The 21,235-nt window shown below is 39.8% G+C and overlaps 1 protein-coding gene across 6 annotated transcripts in view; it reads left to right on the top strand.

The window, feature by feature from the left end:
• The window catches only part of LOC112853127 (phospholipid-transporting ATPase ABCA3-like), a 182,119-nt gene that overhangs the window by 75,918 nt on the left and 84,966 nt on the right, over positions 1–21,235 (top strand). For all 6 annotated transcript variants that reach the window (XM_086692808.1, XM_086692810.1, XM_086692811.1 and 3 more), the window contains one exon: positions 10,775–10,904. In XM_086692808.1, the coding sequence (XP_086548934.1) occupies positions 10,775–10,904 (130 nt within the window). The remainder of the gene's footprint in view (positions 1–10,774; positions 10,905–21,235) is intronic.

The following is a 21,235-nucleotide window of genomic DNA, read 5'->3' as shown; positions in this document are numbered from 1 at the left end:
CTGCCAACTCATGATTACTCATGAAATTTATTGTCATTGGGGGAACAATATTTCAAAGCTATAAAAGTCAATAAAATTATAAAAATAAAAAAACAAGATACCATGTTGGAAAAATCTTGACTGCATCCATAGGATGCTTTTCATGATTAAGAAAGGATGATTGAGAAGTCAGGAGAATAGAAAGTGGAGCCAAAAGCCTTGGAGAAACATTCTGTGGTCTTGAGTCCTAATCAAAGTACTGCCAATAATCCCAGTAGTAGGTTTCACAATTTCATTTGACTAACTTATACTTCCTGCCTTCCACTTATTTCACTGGGAGTATGTGTAATGGTTAAGTTATGCATATCTCACCAGCTTTTGTTGTGTTTGTGGGGAGAGTGTAAAAGGATAGTTATCAAGTCTCTTTGGGTCACAGGTCTTCAGATCTAGAATAATTGTACTCAGGAGGTAATCTCCAGAAACTAGACCACAAGGGGCTCATCAACACCTGGACCTGATTTAGGTGACAAGACCCCGGACTTTGAGCTGATGCTATAAAGGTTTGGTGCTTTTGTAGCAGTGAGAGCAGGTAAAGCTGTCTTTATGAGAGAATAAAATGAATCATTGGAGTCAGAGGGTGGACTATGGTTGTTGGCAACCTCATCATGGGATGAGAATCCCCAGGAATTCTCACTAATATTCACATTTTTGTGCAGTCCTCTTCTGCAGTGAATAGGCTAATCTTGTGACCTGCATAATACTGTGCAAGTGAAGTATGGCACTTCCAAGACTGAATCATAGGAGTCATCATGGCTTTTGCCTTGGTCATTAATTGCTTGCTCTGAAGATAGCCACCATATCATTCAAGTTGCTCATATGGACGAGAATTGAGTCTTTCTAAATCAATCAGTATGAACTTGAGTAGGCCTGCTTGGAAGTGGATACCCTGGTCTTGGCCAAGTCTTCAGATGACTGTAGCCCAGGTTGCTACTTGATTGTAGCCTCAGAAAGACCCTGAACCAACCTCACCCAACTAATCTACTACATGACTATGCTTTTGCAGGTGAGCCTAGTCAAAACAATAAGGAGTATACTAGTGAGAGGAACATGATCATCACTGATAATGGCTAGCAGTAGGAGATATCTTGACAGAAATGGACACACTGGTAGCAATGGAGTAACATGACTCCAACATAATAAAGGATAGGTGGTGACACAGGCAGGAACAATTTTTCTAATAAAGTGGAAAGTATGGAGTCTGGGACACCTGATCCACAAATGACGGTTAACAGAACGCAACACTCTTGAGGCAAGATAGGAGGACATCCAGTGAGGATATTGACAACCTATGCTACCAGAAGAAATAAAAGTTGGATTGTCAGAAGCTAAGACAGGCACCTGATATAAATTCGTGGTCTCCTCCACCGTTTCCCGTTTTCACAGCTTACACTCATTGACTGAAGGAGGATCTGGATTGGCTAGGAAGAAATGCTCTACAACACCACAGGAAATGTACATGATAATGATTTCCCAAGTCCTACAAAGGGACTTCTAACAATTTACTTGGGTAACCATACTTGGAGATTCAAAGTACCATCATGGTCCTATCGTTAGAGCAAGGCTATGTGCAGGCTAGGTAATAATTTTAATCTTAGCTTTTAATGACTTACACTGGGACCACACAATCACCTAGTGGGCATTTCTATGGTTGCCAAATGTATACTTAGAAATGACATACCTGGTAGCTGGTGTAACACTTATCTTCACTCCTTGGCTTCTGAGGCAGAGCTATCCTTAGAAACTTCCTATCTCCACTGGACAAGATGGTTATCAAAGGCAATATCACATTCTTGGGAAAGTGGCAGGGATGAAAGAGGCATGAGTTGCAGTTCCCATAAACCCATTTAACTCTCCACTCTGGTCCTTGGAAACCTGAAAAATGACAGTGAATCCACCACAAATTTAAGCAAGTAGTTCACCTATTTGCCACTTTTGTGTCAGATGTGGTAACTTTGACTTGTGGTAGGAGATTAACACAGCCTAAGAACATGATATAGGGCCACTGATTTGGCAAATTTATTTTTCAAATACCATCAAAATGGGGATCAGAGATTTTTGTATTCATTTGAAATGAATATTTATTTGTATATTTATTTATTTATTTATTTATTTATTTATTTATTTATCTATCTATCTATCCAGTATGTATATATTTATTTGTACAGGAGGGCTTCTCAGCTCTCTGTCATAATATAATCTGGAGGAACCTGGATTAGCTATACATTTTGCAGAGCATCACTCTGGCCCACTATATTGATGATTGGACCAGATAAGCAGGAAGTGGCAAGTATTTTGAAGGACTTGGTAAGACATATGTATTGTGAAGAGGATACAGATAAAGCCTATGAAGACAGATATCACTTCACACCAGTAAGAGTGGCTAAAATGAACAAATCAGGAGACTATAGGTGCTGGAGAGGATGTGGAGAAATGGGAACCCTCTTGCACTGTTGGTGCGAATGCAAACTTGTACAGGCACTCTGGAAAACAGTGTGGAGGTTCCTCCAAAAATTAAAAATAGATCTTCCCTATGACCCAGCAATAGCACTGCTAGGAATTTACCCAAGGGATACAGGAGTGCTGATGCATAGGGGCACTTGTACCCCAATGTTTATAGCAGCACTTTCAACAATAGCCAAATTATGGAAAGAGCCTAAATGTCCATCAACTGATGAATGGATAAAGAGGTTGTAGTTTATATACACAATGGACTAGTACGTGGCAATGAGAAAGAATGAAATCTGGCCTTTTGTAGCAACGTGGGTGGAACTGGACAGTGTTATGCTAAGTGAAATAAGTCATACAGAAAAAGACAGATACCATATGTTTTCATTCTTATGTGGATCCTGAGAAACTTAACAGCAGACCATCGGGGAGGGGAAGGAAAAAAAGTTAGAGAGGGAGGGAGGCAAATCATAAGAGACTCCTAAAAACTGAGAATAAACAGGGTTTGTGGGGGGGGTGGGAGGGAGGGGAAAGTGGGCGCTGGGCATTGAGGAGGGCACCTGTTGGGGTGAGCACTGGGTGTTGTATGGAAACCAATTTGACAATAAATTTCATATTAAAAATAAATTTAAAAAAGACTCAGGAGCTTACTACATCAGTAAAATTTTTAGGAGTTAGTGATCTGGTATCTGCCAGTATTCATTTCCAAAATAAAGGATAAGTTAGTATATTTTATACCTCCCACCATGAAAAAGTAAAATAGTTCCTGCTGGCCACTTCAGGTTTTGAAGTCAATATATTCTATACCTGAGAATACTGTTTTTACCCCTATACCAAGTGACACAAAAAGATGCCAACTTTGAGTAGAGTCCAGAGCAGGAAAGGACACCACAGCAGGTCCAGGCTGTAGTAGAAGCATTTCTGCTGCTTGGTGATCCCAGTCCGTCAGACTTTATGGTATTAGTGGTGTCATGCTGGGAAAGTATATCATGTTGATTTTATCGTAAACCTGAATAGGAGAATAACAGTGCAGACATCTAGAGTTCTGTATCAAAGCCATGCCATCAACAATTGATAGATAATTGTGTTTTTCAACAACAGTTCCTGGCACACTGTTGGGGAGATGAAGTAACTGATAACAGGACACCAAGTAACTGGGTCTAGAAGTGGCCATGATGAGCTGGGTTCCATCATGAGCTGGAACCACCATATCATTAGAGACAGGCAGCTACCCCATCATGAGATGAAAGTGGTATATCAAAGATTGAACATGAGCACAATCAGTGGACGTCAGCAAGCTGTGTGAACAGGGAATCTAGATCTTCATGTCATCCATGATTATCAGTTCAGTGCTTCTCCCTCAGCTCACACATATGGCCATAGAGAATTATCATTTTAACCATTTCACACAGGAGGAAAAAGTTCCAAGTTTGCTTCACAGGTAGTTCAGCTTGGTACAGAGGTGAGGTTGATAAATGATTAGCAGCTGCACTAGAGCCCTATTGGGAATAACCTTGAAAGAGGAAAGGAGAGGAAATTCTCCCAAAAGACAGCTTCCAGCTCTTCACCTTGTCCTCCACTTTGTGTCACTGAATTGGCCCAAGACTACTGAACTGGGCAGTGATTAATGATCTGGCAAATTAAGGGCTTACAGTGAGAAATACTGGAAGATTAGGTTCAAGAAATTCTAGGGTAGAGGCACATGGATGGAACTATAAAAATGAGAACAATGTAGGAAGATATTTGTAATGCATGTTAACAACCACTAGAGACTACATATCATGGAAGAAAGTACTAAGTAACCATGTAGACAAATTGACTCAGGTGACATTAGGTAGCCTCTGCCATCAGTGATAATACTAGTGGTACAGGAATAGAAATCTATAGTGGCAGGAGTACAAGAAAAACTAAAATATGGGCTCTTACCATAGTTAATCTTGCTATTCTTTTTGCCACATTTATAACATGTCCTCAACAAAACTCACTTCTGAGGACCATTCCAAAGGAGATCAGACATCTGCTTAGTGTCTAGATGAGTACTTTGGGCCTCTTTCACACTGAAAGGCACTTCATTTCATCTTATAGGAATCAACACTTACTGTAAGCACTTTTTTGCCTGTAGAACCTCACGCAAGATGACATCCCAGAGCTTATTGATTGTTTGGTCCACCAGTATGGGATTCCACATACAGTCACATCAAAGAATCCTACTTCCCAGCAAAGGAAGTACAGTAGTGAGCTCACAACCCTGGGATGTGCTGGTCTATACGTACATCCAGAAGCTCTCATCTGAAGGAAGTGATGAAATAGCCTGCTGAAGGCATATTTGAGGCAACCATGTAAAGATGGTAATTTGCACAAATGAGTCACCATCCTTCAGGATGCAATAGTCACGCTAAAGCAAAAGCCACTATGTGGTTCTTTGTCCCCAACAGGTAGGAGACATGGTTAGAAACCAAGGGGTAGAAGCAGAAGCGGTCCTAGTTGCTAGTACTCCTAGTGATCCACTTGGATAGTTGGTGCTTCCTGTAATCCCAACCATGGCCTCTGAGAGATCATGATCCCAAAAAGGAAGATGCACCAAGAGATCCTTTGAACTATAAACTGGTTACTGCCAAGCCACTTTGAAGCTTTTATGCCAAGAGACCAACAAGAAGAGGAATCACATTTCTGGCAAAGAGTGATTAATTATAATCACCAGGAAGTAAAGTTGATAGCTATTACATAGAAGAGGGAGGAATATATTTAGCACTCACATGATCCCCTTGTATGTCTTTATACTCTCCTACCCAATTTGGTAGTAAAAGGAAAAATGTAGCAGTCATGGCCTGAGGAGTGCATAGCAACCTCAGGAAGAATGTTTGGATCAACCCCACATAAGATTATCAACAATGCTAGACAAATATGAGAGTAATCTAGAATAGACAGTAAATTATGAAGAAAATCTCAGCTGCAGTGTTAAGGTCAGTGGCAGGGATCCCACTTAACGTTTTTCATATAAGTTCCCCTCAGGAAACGTTTCACTAGAGTCCTGAATAAGCTGCTACCAGAACTTGATGAAGGAAGAGAATTTAATGCAAGGAGTGGACTGGAGAGTATACTGCACTACCCAGATGCCGCTCTCTGGAATGAAAGACTTTTTTTCCCAACTGTGGAAAAGAGTGTGAAAAAGATGACAGCTTTAGCTGACAGCTCAGTGTCACCTTGTTTGGAATATCTTTGGCAATGGAGAGCTACCCTCACCTAAGCTCTTGTTCCTTGCCTTGGAGAAACCTAAATCCAATGACTATTCCATGAGAGGGCATGAAGACCCTATCTCTCAAGTTGGGAAAACTTTAGCCATTCTAGCCTAACAGCTTCTCTGAGGCCTTAGAGTTGCTGAACTGTATTTTGTATTCATCCTCTGCCCAGTTTCTTTCCAGCCTTTTCTTCTACAGGTGTTGATCTTTAATAAACTTCCCACATTCTAATCTTCCAATCAAGAGTGCTTCCTGGGAACCCAGCTTGTAACAGTGACATTAAAGCTGAGATCAAAATGATGAGAATGGGGTAGATAGTTAAAAAACAAACAAACAAACAAACAACAACTAGGTACAGATAATTCAAACAGACAGAAAATTCAAAGCCCTGAGATGGAAAAGATCTTCATTTGTTGAGGAACACAGATGAAATTAAAGTTGGAGTGAAGACTTTCTCACACCATTCAAAAAAATAAACTCAAAATGGATTAAGGACCTGAATGTGAGACAGGAAACCATCAAAACCCTAGAGGAGAAAGTAGGAAAAGACCTCTCTGACCTCAGCCGTAGCAATCTCTTACTCGACACATCCCCAAAGGCAAGGCAATTAAAAGCAAAAATGAATTACTGGGACCTTATGAAGATAAAAAGCTTCTGCACAGCAAAGGAAACAACCAACAAAACTAAAAGGCAACCAACGGAATGGGAAAAGATATTTGCAAATGACATATCAGATAAAGGGCTAGTATCCAAAATCTATAAAGAGCTCACCAAACTCCACACCCAAAAAACAAATAACCCAGTGAAGAAATGGGCAGAAAACATGAATAGACACTTCTCTAAAGAAGACATCTGGATGGCCAACAGGCACATGAAAAGATGCTCAACGTCGCTCCTTATCAGAGAAATACAAATCAAAAGCACACTCAGATATCACCTCACGCCAGTCAGAGTGGCCAAAATGAACAAACCAGGAGACTATAGATGCTGGAGAGGATGTGGAGAAACGGGAACCCTCTTGCACTGTTGGTGGGAATGCAAATTGGTGCAGCCACTCTGGAAAGCAGTGTGGAGGTTCCTCAGAAAATTAAAAATAAACCTACCCTATGACCCAGCAATAGCACTGCTAGGAATTTACCCCAGGGATACAGGAGTACTGATGCATAGGGGCACTTGTACCCCAATGTTGATAGCAGCACTCTCAACAATAGCCAAATTATGGAAAGAGCTTAAATGTCCATCAACTGATGAATGGATAAAGAAATTGTGGTTTATATACACAATGGAGTACTACATGGCAATGAGAAAGAACGAAATATGGCCCTTTGTAGCAACGTGGATGGAACTGGAGAGTGTGATGCTAAGTGAAATAAGCCATACAGAGAAAGACAGATACCATATGTTTTCACTCTTATGTGGATCCTGAGAAACTTAACAGAAACCATGGAGGAGGGGAGGGGGAAAAAAAAAAGAGGTTAGAGCGGGAGAGAGCCAAAACATAAGAGACTCTTAAAAACTGAGAACAAACTGAGGGTTGATGGGGGGGTGGAAGGGAGGGGAGGGTGGGTGATGGGTATTGAGGAGGGCACCTTTTGGGATGAGCACTGGGTGTTGTATGGAAACCAATTTGACAATAAATTTCATATATTGAAAAAAAAAAGTTGGAGTGAAGAAAGCAAATGACATGAAATGAATTTGGCAATATAGTCATAATACAAATCATGTAGGGGACCTTGAAGGCCACAATAAAACTTGGATTCCATTTTTAAAAGGTTGGACAATAATTATAGGCCTTTATTATTTTTTTCTCCAAGTTTTTGTTTAAGTTCCAGTTAGTTAACTTACAGCGTAATATTGGTTTCAGGTATAGAATTTAGTGACTCATCACTTACATACAACACCCGGTGCTCATCACAAGTGCCCTCCTTAATACCCATCACCTATTTAACCTATCGCCCCACCTACCTCCCCTCCTGTAATCATCAGTTCTCTATACTTAAGAGTCTGATTCTTGGTTTGCTCCTCTTTTTCCTCCCTGTATTCATTTGTTCCTTAAATTCCACATATGAGTGAAATCATATGGAGATAGAAGTGTAGAGATTCAGAACATACAGTAAATTCATTTGCAAGTATAATTCATTTTGGAAACATGCTTGTAATCCAAAGCACTTGTATGTCAAAGCGAATTTCCCCTTAAATAATGGAAACTCAGATGATTCGTTCCACAACCCAAAAATACACATATAACAATGATTACAATACTGTAATATAATACAAAATAATAAGGAAAATACAAAATATACAGAAAAATAAATTAAGCTGCACTTACCTTTGAAAACCTTCATGCTGGTGTGAGGAAGACAAGAGAGTGGAGGGTTATTGTGTAGGACGATTTTTACTATCACTAATGGAATCACTGCCATCTATTGGCTCAATGGAATCTTTTTCTTTTTGTGCAACTTTAACAAGGACCCTATCCAATGACACTTGGTTTTGCCTTCTTTTCAGGATTTCATGTAAAGGTGATTTTGCATTGTCATTAAACATATTCATCCTTCACACTGCTACATCCTTATTCGGGTGATGATTTTCTACAAAATTTTGCAGTGTTTCCCACATTTTACACATCCCCCTAATCTCACTTGAAGTGAGGAATTTCTCCACCTTTTTGTCCTCCTCCTCCTCTATAGACAGAATAGAGACAGAGACTTCTTATAAAATCTTGCACTTTCAGCCACTTGCATACCTCGTTTGTACTTCTCGATTTCATTCTTAACTTCCACCATAATCATCTCCTTCTCGCTGCCTTTCTTTTCAACCCTTTTCTGCACGGGGCCCATTGTATATGCTTGCACAGATGTTGACTACAATACAGTATTAATAAATTCTTGTCAAATACTGTATTTAATGTAACTGGCAGTAAGGCAGCAGAAAAAAAGTGTCTATGTCTTCAGGCAGCCTGACCTAGAATGAGGCAAAGCATCCCTAAGCTTACTCTTGTATGAAAAAGCAAAGCACTGTCCATACATGCTTTGAAGTGACAAAAAATACACTAGTGCCCATTATGGGCACCTTCCAACATTCTGAAAAAAATCACTGACTTCTGCCAAACACTGTGGCCTGAGATCGAGCATGTGAGCATAGGAGATGATCACTCACAATACCACAGAGAGAAAGAAAGCGAGAGAGAGAGAGAGAAAAGAACCATTGGTCAGTTGTGATCATGTGATGTTTGGCATCATGTACTATTTGTATTACAAGACATCTCTCATTTATCAAGTTAAAATTTATTAGAAATATTTTCTCATCTTGCAGAACATTCACAGAACAAGTTACTCACAAACCAATGTTTTACTGTATTTGGGGTTAGAGCTGAAAAGATTTGCTTAATGGTTGCTTGTGAAATTGAAGGAAAAGGAGGACACTAATGTAGCTGTTGGTTTTGTGCCTTGAACAATGGGTGGTTGTTGGAGAGATTTATGGATATTGAAGACATTGAGGGAGAATTTGAGGTTGGCTTGGTTGAAGTTTGAAAAAGACACAGGGGTGCCTGGGTGGCTTAGTCGGTTAGGTGTCCAACTTCGGCTCAGGTCATGATCTCGTGATTCATGGGTTCGATCCCCACGTCGGGCTCTGTGTGGACGGCTCAGAGCCGGACCCTCCTTCAGATTCTGTGTCTTCCTCTCTCTGCCCCTCCCCCAGCTCACACTCTGTCTCTCTCTCAAAAATAAATAAACATTAAAAAAATAAAAGAAAAAGATACAAAAATACAGATTTCAAGGGGTATATGCACCCTGGTGTTTATAGCAGCATTAACAGTAATAACCAAACTATAGAAAGAACCCAAATGTCCATCAACTGATGAATGGATAAAGAAGATGTGGTGTGTGTGTACACACACACACAAACACACATACACTGGAATATTACTCGGCCATCAAAAAGAATTAAACCTTGATATTTGGAACAATGTGGGTGGAGCTAGAGTGTATTATGCTAAGAAAAATATGTCAGAGAAAGACAAAAAGCATATAATTTCACTCATGTGGAATCTAGGAAACATCAGATGAACATATGGCAAGGGGTAAAAGAGAGAGGGAAGCAAGCAATAAGAGACTCTTAAGGATAGAGAACAAACTGAGGGTTGATGGAGGGAGGTGAATGGGGGGTGGGCTAAATGGGTGATGGGTATTAAGGAGGACACCTAGGGAAAAAACTTTTACTGCCATTTGGAATAAAAGAGAAATAGCCTTTTTTTTGTTGTTACACAAGATGTTTTGCTTTATTCACCATCTGTTAGTTATATTGGAAGGAATAGATGTTTGAAGTCTGAATGAAATGGGCTTGAATCCCAACTTTTTAATTTAGATATTGTTTCTTCAAGTGTTTTTACTTTATTTTCATCAAAAATTGACCAGAATCCTTTTTACTAGCTTCATAGTGCCTGTGTTTTCTCCAGACAAGCAGATGTTTGTATATCATCTCTCCTTGAAGGCGTCTATCTTTTCTTAAATTTAAGGCTGATTGGTTGCCTGGAAATATCACTCCTCTGATGAGTTCAAGAAAACTTAAGATTTTTTTAGATTATTTAGTTTCTTGTTATCTAGAGTGAGAGTGATGCTCTTTCCATATTTTTGCATCTTAAGCAGAAGCACTGCTAACCTACACAAAAGAAGAAATTTGAGATGCCTATAAAATATCTGTTTTAGATGTTTCATCCAGGTTTTCTGTTGGCAGTTGTCCAAACCAGGACAAATGCATGAACTTAAGAAGATAATGGCATTACCAGCTTTAAGATGTTAATTGAATCAAAGCATGAATGGATATTACTGAGGGATGTTTATATATTTACTGTGAAATTTTACAACTCGTGTTATGGCATCAATTAATTTGTTCCAATCACAATTTCATCCTTCTTAAATTTTTATTTCTTTTTCCTTACAAGATTGATTATGTGGTATGGTTTCTTGTATAAATAGTTGATTTGAGTGTTTGTTCTTTCAAAGTGATAGTGATAGATGAAGTCAATATTTGTGTATTTTCCCCAACAGGAATTCAGAATGCAAAATACTACCAAAATAGCTGTAAAAGACTTGTCTTTGAATTTATATATGGGGCAGATTACTGTTCTTCTAGGACACAATGGAGCAGGAAAATCCACTATTCTGTCTATTCTCTCAGGTAGGTCTCTTCAGAGTGTCATAGACACTGTAGATCAAACTTGCAAGACTTTTGTGTATCCCTTTGATGTTTACAATTTAGTCAGTTCAATGATACATAAAATTGTTCAGTAATTCACTTTCTTTTAAGTTGTAAATAATTCCATGTGAGAGATACCAGATATCAGGTTTTACAAATATTTTACAATGTAACCATTGTAAAAAAAAAATGTTCAAAAACTAAAGGAAACCATGATTTAAGAAATAATGGAATGTAGGGGCGCCTGGGTGGCTCAGTCAGTTGAGAGTCCGGCTTCGGCTCAGGTCATGATCTTGCGGTCTGTGAGTTCGAGCCTCACGTCGGGCTCTGTGCTGACAGCTCAGAGCCTGGAGCCTGATTTTGTGTCGCCCTCTCTTTCTGCCCCTCCCCCACTCATGCTCTGTCTCTCTCTGTCTCAGAAATAAACATTAAAAAAATTTTTTAAAGAAATAATGGAATGTATGAAAACAAGATCAAATAGAAAATATCAGTAAAAAGGTAGAAATTATGAAAAGAAGAGCCAGTTGGGAATTCTGGAGTTGAAAAGTATAATAACAAAAGTGAAGAATTCATTAAAAGGGCTTAATAGTAGATTTAATCAATTGTCACAAGAGAGAACCAGTGAACTTGAAGAAAGATTGGTGGAGATTATAAAATGTGAATAAAACAAAGCAAAAAGAATTGAGTAAAATTAACAGTTTCATAGGAAGTTTTGATATCTTTATCTTTTTTTTTTATTATGAAATGTGTTCTCAAATTGGTTTCCATACAACACCCAGTGCTCATCCTAACAGGTGCCCTCCTTGATACCCATCACCCACTTTCCCCTCCCTCCCACCCACCATCAACCCTCAGTTTATTCTCAGTTTTTAGGAGTCTCTTTAGGTTTGCCTCCCTCCCTCTCTAACTTTTTTTCCTTCTCCTCCCCCATGGTCTTCTGTTAAGTTTCTCAGGATCCACATAAGAGTGAAAACATATGGTATCTGTCTTTTTCTGTATGACTTATTTCACTTAGCATAACACTGTCCAGTTTCACCCACATTGCTACAAAAGGCCATATTTCATTCTTTCTCATTGCCAAGTAGCATTCCATTGTATATATAAACCACAACCTCTTTATCCATTCATCAGTTGATGGACATTTAGGCTCTTTCCATAATTTGGCTATTGTTGAAAGTGCTGCTATAAACATTGGGGTACAAGTGCCCCTATGCATCAGCACTCCTGTATCCCTTGGGTAAATTCCTAGCACTGCTATTGCTGGGTCATAGGGTAGATCTTTTTGTTTTTTGTTTTTTGTTTTTTTTTTGAGGAACCTCCACAGTGTTTTCCAGAGTGGCTATACCAGTTTGCATTCCCACCAACAGTGCAAGAGGGTTCCCATTTCTCCACATCCTCTCCACCATCTATAGTCTCCTGATTTGTTCATTTTAGCCACTCTGACTGGCATGAAGTGGTATCTGAGTGTGGTTTTGGTTTGTATTTCCCTAATGAGGAGTGACATTGAACATCTTTTCATGTGTCTGCTGGCCATCTGGAGGTCTTCTTTAGAGAAGTGTCTATTCATGTTTTCTGCCCATTTCTTCACTGGATTATTTGTTTTTGGGGTGTGAAGTTCGGTGAGTTCTTTATAGATTTTGGATACTAGCCCTTTGTCCGATATGTCATTTGCAAATATCTTTTCCCATTCGGTTGGTTGCCTTTTAGTTTTGTTGGTTGTGTCCTTTGCATTGCAGAAGGTTTTATCCCAATGAGGTCCCAATAGTTCATTTTTGCTTTTAATTCCCTTGCCTTTGGGGATGTGTCAAGTAAGAAATTGCTGCAGCTGAGGTCAGAGAGCTTTTTTTCCTGCTTTCTCCTCTAGGGTTTTGATGGTTTCCTGTCTCACATTCAGGTGCTTCATCCATTTTGAGTTTGTTTTTCTGAATGGTGTAAGAAAGTGGTCTAGTTTCATTCTTCTGCATGCTGCTGTCCAGTTCTCCCTGCACCATTTGTTAAAGAGACTGTCTTTTTTCCATTGGATATTCTTTCCTGCTTTGTCAAAGATGAGTTGGCCATACTTTTGTGGGTCCAATTCTGGAGTCTCTATTCTATTCCATTGGTCTATGGGTCTCTTTTTGTGCCAATACCATGCTGTCTTGACAAGCACTCCTACACTTTTTATGGAACCACAAAAGACCCTGAACAGCCAAAGTAATATTGAAGAATGCCAAATCAGGAGGCATCACAATCCCAGACTTTAGCCTCTAGTATAAAGCTGTAAGAATCAAGTTGTGATATCTTTAAATGCACCAGAATACATGTAATAGAATGTAGGAGAGGAGAAAGAGAACAAAGCTAAAAAGTAGTCTACAAAATAATGGATTAAAACTTGCCAAATTTGCTGAAAACATTAATCTACACATCTCAGAATTTCCACAAACTTCAAATAGCATGAATGAGAAGAGATAATCACCCATAAATATTATACTAAAAATTATGAAAGAGAGTATCTTGAAAACAGCAAGCCAAAAGTTATTCGTCACATTAAGTGGTGCCCCAATAGGACTAGAAGCTGAGTTCTCATTACAAATAATGAAGACAGTCTCTTCAGCAAGTGGTGCAGGGAAAACTGGACAACGATATGCAGAAGAGTGAACCTGGACCACTTTCTTACACCAGACACAAAAATAAACTCAACATGCATGAAAGACCTAAATGTAAGACAGGAAGGCATCAAAATCTTCGAGGAGAAAGCAGGCAAAAACCTCTTTGATCTTGGCCACAGCAACTTCTTACTCAACACGTCTCTGGAGGCAATGGAAAAAAAACAAAAATGAACTACTAGGACCTCATGAAAATGAAAAGCTTCTGCACAGCAAAGGAAACAATCAGCAAAACCAAAAGGCAACCAACAGAATGGGAGAAGATATTTGCAAACGACATATCAGATAAAGGGTTAGTATCCAAAATCTATAAAGAACTTATCAAACTCAATACGCAAAACACAAGTAATCCAGTGACGAAATGGGCAAAAAACATGAATAGACACTTCTGCAAAAAAGACATCCAGATGGCCAACCGATACATGAAAAAATTCTCAACATCACTCATCATCAGGGAAATACAAATCAAAAACACCATGAGATACCACCTCACACCTGTCAGAATGGCTAACATTAGCAACCCAGGCAACAACAGAGGTTGGTGAGGATGCAGAGAAAGAGGATCTCTTTTGCATTGTTGGTGGAGTGCAAGCTGTTGCAGCTACTCTGGAAAACGGTATAGAGTTTCCTCAAAAAATTAAAAATAGAACTACCCTACAACCCAGCCATTTCACTACTAGGTGTTTACCCATGGGATACAGGTGTGCTGATGCATAAGGGCAAATGTACCCCAATGTTTATAGCAGCACTATCAACAATAACCAAAGTATGGAAAGAGCCCAAATGTCCATTGGTGGATGAATGGATAAAGAAGATGTGGTATATATATACAATGGAGTATTGCTCAGCAATCAAAAAGAATGAAATCTTGCCATTTGCAACTACATGGATGGAACTGGACGGTACTATGCTAAGTGAAATTAGTCAGTCAGAGAAAGACAAATATCATATGATTTTACTCATATGAGGACTTTAAGAGACAAAACAGATGAACAGAAGGGAAGGGAAAGAAAAATAATATAAAAACAGGGAGGGGAACAAAGCATAAGAGACTCACAAATATGGAGAACAAACAGAGGGTTACTGGAGGGGATGTGGGAGGGGGAATGGGCTACATGGGTAAGGGGCATTAAGGAATCTACTCCTGAAATCATTGTTGCACTATACACTAATTTGGATGTAAATTTAAAAAAATAAAAGAAAAAAAAAGAAAGAGTGGAGTCCAGGGGACCTGGATGACTCAGTTAAGTGTCTGACCCTTGGTTTTGGCTCAGGTCATGATCTCATGTTTCATGAGTTCAAGGTCCACCTTGGGTTCTGTGCTGGCAGAGCAGAGCCTGCTTGGGATTCTCTCTCTCCCCCTCTCTCTTTGCCTCTGCACTGCTCATGCTATGTCTATCTCAAAATAAATAAATAAGCTATAAAAAATTTTAGAAATAGTGGAGGCCAGAAGGCAATGGATGATATACAGAAAGTGCTGGAGAGAGACCGGCAGAAGATGGCGGCGTAGGAGGATGCTGGACTCACCGCGCATCCTGCTGATCACTTAGATTCCACCTACACCTGCCTAAATAACCCAGAAAACCACCAGAAGACTAGCAGAATGGAGTCTCCGGAGCCAAGCGCAGATGAGAGGCCCATGGAAGAGGGGCCCCTCCTGAAGTGGATCACCTAAGGAGAAGCGAGCTAAGCCTGCCCCTCCTGCCCCCATGCACCTTGCCTATGCACCCCAGCTAATACGCCAGATCCCTAGCACCACAAGCCTGGCAGTGTGCAAGTAGCCCAGATGGGCCACACGACCCCACAGTGAATCCCACCCCCTAGGAGAGGGGAAGAGAAGGCACACACCAGTCTGACTGTAGCCCCAGCAGTGGGCTGGGGGCAGACATCAGGTCTGACTGCGGCCCCGCCCACCAACTCCAGTTATACACCACAGCACAGAGGAAGTGCCCTGCAGGTCCGCACCACTCCAGGGACTACCCAAAATGACCAAACGGAAGAATTCCCCTCCAAAGAATCTCCAGGAAATAACAACAGCTTATGAACTGATCAAAAAGGATTTAAATAATATAACAGAAAGTGAATTTAGAATAATAGTCATAAAATTAATCACTGGGCTTGAAAACAGTATAGAGGACAGCAGAGAATCTCTTGCTACAGAGGTCAAGGGACTAAGGAACAGTCAGGAGGAGCTGAAAAACGCTTTAAACGAGATACAAAATAAAATGGAAATGACCACAGCTCGGACTGAAGAGGCAGAGGAGAGAATAGGTGAACTAGAAGATAAAATTATGGAAAAAGAGGAAACTGAGAAAAAGAGAGATAAAAAAATCCAGGAGTATGAGGGGAAAATTAGAGAACTAAGTGATACACTAAAAAGAAATAATATACGCATAATTGGTATCCCAGAGGAGGAAGAGAGAGGGAAAGGAGCTGAAGGTATACTAGAAGAAATAATAGCTGAGAACTTCCCTGAACTGGGGAAGGAAAAAGGCACTGAAATCCAAGAGGCACAGAGAACTCCCTTCAGACGTAACTTGAATCGATCTTCTGCATGACATATCATAGTGAAACTGGCAAAATACAAGGATAAAGAGAAAATTCTGAAAGCAACAAGGGATAAACGTGCCCTAACATATACAGGGAGACCTATAAGACTCGTGACCAATCTCTCTTTTGAAACTTGGCAGGCCAGAAAGGATTGGCACGAGATCTTCAATGTGTTGAACAGAAAAAATTTGTAGCTGGGAATCCTTATCCAGCAACTCTGTCATTTAGAATAGAAGAAGAGATAAAGGTCTTCCCAAACAAACAAAAACTGAAGGAATTTGTCACCACTAAACCAGCCCTACAAGAGATCCTAAGGGGGATCCTGTGAGACAAAGTACCAGAGACATCGCTACAAGCATAAAACATACAGACATCACAATGACTCTAAACCCGTCTCTTTCTATAATAACACTGAATGTAAATGGACTAAATGCACCGCCAAAAGACTTAGGGTATCAGGATGGATAAAAAAACAAGACCCATCTATTTGCTGTCTACAAGAGACTCATTTTAGACCTGAGGACACCTTCAGATTGAAAGTGTGGGGATGGAGAATCATCTATAATGCTACTGGAAGTCAAAAGAGCTGGAGTAGCCATACTTACACCAGACAAACTAGACTTTAAATTAAAGGCTGTAACAAGAGATGAAGAAGGGCATTATATAATAATTACAGGGTCTATCCATCAGGAAGAGGTAACAATTATAAATGTCTATGCGCCAAATACGGGAGTCCCCAAATATATAAAACAGTTACTCATAAACATAAGCAACCTTATTGATAAGAATGTGGTAACTGCAGGGGACTTTAACACTCCACTTACAGAAATAGATAGAACATCTAGACACACGGTCAATAAAGACACAAGAGCCCTGAATGACACATTGGATCAGATAGACTTGACAGATATATTTAGAACTCTGCATCCCAAAGCAACAGAATATACTTTCTTCTCGAGTGCATATGGGACATTCTCCAAGATAGATCATATACTGGGTCACAAAACAGCACTTCATAAGTTTACAAGAATTGATTTTATACCATGCATACTTTCAGACCACAATGCGATGAAGCTTGAAATCAACCACAGGAAAAAGTCTGGAAAAACTCCAAAAGCATGCAGGTTAAAGAACACCCTACTAAAGAATGAGTGGGTCAACCAGGCAATTAGAGAAGAAATTTAAAAATATATGGAAACAAACGAAAATGAAAATACAACAATCCAAATGCTTTGGGATGCAGCAAAGGCAGTCCTGAGAGGAAAATACATTGGAATCCAGGCCTATCTCAAGAAACAAGAAAAATCCCAAATACAAAATCTAACAGCACACCTAAAGGAAATAGAAACAGAGCAGCAAAGGCAGCCTAAACCCAGCAGAAGAAGAGAAATAATAAAGATCAGAGCAGAAATAAACAATATAGAATCTGAAAAAATGTAGAGCACATCAACAAAACCAACAGTTGGTTTTGGTTTTTTTTTTAATTTTTTTTTCAACGTTTATTTATTTTTGGAATAGAGAGAGACAGAGCATGAACGGGGGAGGGGCAGAGAGAGAGGGAGACACAGAATCAGAAACAGGCTCCAGGCTCTGAGCCATCAGCCCAGAGCCTGACGCGGGGCTCGAACTCACGGACCGCGAGATCGTGACCTGGCTGAAGTCGGACGCTTAACTGACTGCGCCAGCCAGGCGCCCCGGTTTTTTGAAAAAATAAACAAAATTGACAAACCTCTAGCCAGGCTTCTCAAAAAGAAAAGGGAGATGACCCAAATAGATAAAATGATGAATGAAAATGGAATTATTGCAACCAATCCCTCATAGATACAAGCAATTATCAAGGAATACTATGAAAAATTATATGACAAAAAATTGGACAACCTGGAAGAAATGGACAAATTCCTAAACACCCACACACTTCCCAAACTCAATCAGGAGGAAATAGAAAGCTTGAACAGACCCATAACCAGTGAAGAAATTGAATCGGTTATCAAAAATCTCCCAACAAATAAGAGCCCAGGACCAGATGGCTTCCCAGGGCAGTTCTACCAGACATTTAAAGCAGAGATAATACCTATCCTTCTCAAGCTGTTCCAAGAAATAGAAAGGGAAGCAAAACTTCCAGACTCATTCTATGAAGCCAGTATTACTTTGATTCCTAAACCAGACAGAGACCCAGTAAAAAAAGAGAACTACAGGCCAATATCCCTGATGAATATGGATGCAAAATTCTCCATAAGATACTAGCAAATCGAATTCAACAGCATATAAAAAGAATTATTCACCATGATCAAGTGGGATTCATTCCTGGGATGCAGGGCTGGTTCAACATTTGCAAATCAATCAACGTGATACATCACATTAATAAAAGAAAAGATAAGAACCATATGATCCTGTCAATCGATGCAGAAAGGCCTTGACAAAATTCAGCACACTTTCTTAATAAAAACCCTTGAGAAAGTCGGGATAGAAGGAACATAGTTAAAGATCAAGAAAGCCAATTATGAAAAGCCCACAGCTAACATCATCCTCAACGGGGAAAAACTGAGAGCTTTTTCCCTGAGATCAGGAACACGACAGGGATGCCCACTCTCACCGCTGTTGTTTAACATAATGTTGGAAGTTCTAGCATCAGCAATCAGACAACAAAAGGAAATCAAAGCATCAAAATTGGCAAAGATGAAGTCAAGCTTTCACTTTTTGCAAATGACATGATACTATACATGGAAAACCCGATAGACTCCACCAAAAGTCTGCTAGAACTGATACATGAATTCAGCAAAGTTGCAGGATACAAAATCAATGGACAGAAATCAGTTGCATTCTCATACACTAATAATGAAGCAACAGAAAGACAAATAAAGGAACTGATCCCATTCACAATTGCACCAAGAAGCATAAAATACCTAGGGATAAACCTAAGCAAACATGTAAAAGATCTGTATGCTGAAAACTATAGAAAGCTTATGAAGGTAATTGAAGAAGATATAAAGAAATGGAAAGACATTCCCTGCTCATGGATTGGAAGAACAAATATTGTCAAAATGTAAATACTACCCAAAGCTATCTACACATTCAATGCAATCCCAATCCAAATTGCACCAGCATTCTTCTCGAAACTAGAACAAGCAATCCTAAAATTCATATGAAACCACAAAAGGCCCCAAATAGCCAAAGTAATTTTCAAGAAGACCAAAGCAGGAGGCATCACAATCCCAGACATTAGCCTCTACTACAAAGCTGTCATCATCAAGACAGCATGGTATGGGCACAAAAACAGAAACATAGACCAATGGAATAGAATAGAAACCCCAGAACTAGACCCACAAACGTATGGCCAACTCATCTTTGACAAAGCAGGAAAGAACATCCAATGGAAAAAAGACAGTCTCTTTAACAAATGGTGCTGGGAGAACTGGACAGCAACATGCAGAAGGTTGAAACTAGACCACTTTCTCACACCATTCACAAAAATAAACTCAAAATGGATGAAATGAAGCACTTGAATGTGAGACAGGAAACCATCAAAACCCTAGAGGAGAAAGCAGGAAAAGACCTCTCTGACCTCAGCCGTAGCAATCTCTTACTCGACACATCCCCAAAGGCAAGGCAATTAAAAGCAAAAATGAATTACTGGGACCTTATGAAGATAAAAGGCTTCTGCACAGCAAAGGAAACAACCAACAAAACTAAAAGGCAACCAACGGAATGGGAAAAGATATTTGCAAATGACATATTGGACAGAGGGCTGGTATCCAAAATCTATAAAGAGCTCACCAAACTCCACACCCCAAAAACAAATAACCCAGTGAAGAAATGGGCAGAAAACATGAATAGACATTTCTCTAAATAAGACATCCAGATGGCCAACAGGCACATGAAAAGATGCTCAATGTCACTCCTTATCAGGGAAATACAAATCAAAACCACACTCAGATATCACCTCACGCCAGTCAGAGTGGCCAAAATGAACAAATCAGGAGACTATAGATGCTGGAGAGGATGTGGAGAAATGGGAACCCTCTAGCACTGTTGGTGGGAGTGCAAATTGGTGCAGCCACTCTGGAAAACAGTGTGGAGGTTCCTCAGAAAATTAAAAATAGACCTACCCTATGACCCAGCAATAGCACTGCTAGGAATTTACCCCAGGGATACAGGAGTACTGATGCATAGGGGCACTTGTACCCCAATGTTGATAGCAGCACTCTCAACAATAGCCAAATTATGGAAAGAGCCTACATGTCCATCAACTGATGAATGGATAAAGAAATTGTGGTTTATATACACAATGGAGTACTACGTGGCAATGAGAAAGAACGAAATATGGCCCTTTGTAGCAACGTGGATGGAACTGGAGAGTGTGGTGCTAAGTGAAATAAGCCATACAGAGAAAGACAGATACCATATGGTTTCACTCTTATGTGGATCCTGAGAAACTTAACAGAAACCCATGGAGGAGGGAAAGAAAAAAAAAGAGGTTAGAGTGGGAGAGAGCCAAAGCATAAGAGACTCTTAAAAACTGAGAACAAACTGAGGGTTGATGGGGGGTGGAAGGGAGGGGAGGGTGGGTGATGGGTATTGAGGAGGGCACCTTTTGGGATGAGCACTGGGTGTTGTATGGAAACCAATCTGACAATAAATTTCATATATTGGAAAAAAATGCAACTGAATTCTGTACTTTGATTTTGTATCCTGCTACTTTGCTGAATTCATGTATCAGTTCTAGTAGACTTTTGGTGGAGTCTATCAGGTTTTCCACATATAATATCATGTCATCTTCAAAAAGTGAAAGCTTGACATCATCTTTGCCAATTTTGATGCCTTTGATTTCCTTTTGTTGTCTGATTGCTGATGCTAGCACTTCCAACATTATGTTAAACAACAGCAGTGAGAGTAGACATCCCTGTCGTGTTCCTCATCTCAGGGGGAAAGCTCTCAGTGTTTCCCCATTGAGGATGATATTAGCTGTGGGCTTTTCATAAATGGATTTTATGATGTTTAAGTATGTTCCTTCTATCCTGACTTTCTCGAGGGTTTTTATTAAGAAAGGGTGCTGAATTTTCAAATGCGTTTTCTGCATTGATTGACAGGATCATATGGTTCTTTTCTTTTATTGATGTG

Source organism: Puma concolor, chromosome E3 (genome assembly GCF_028749965.1).
Source record: "Puma concolor isolate L17-30 chromosome E3, mPumCon1.1.hap2, whole genome shotgun sequence".
In the NCBI taxonomy this organism is placed as follows: domain Eukaryota; kingdom Metazoa; phylum Chordata; class Mammalia; order Carnivora; family Felidae; genus Puma; species Puma concolor.
This window is presented reverse-complemented; position numbering and strand designations above follow the sequence as displayed.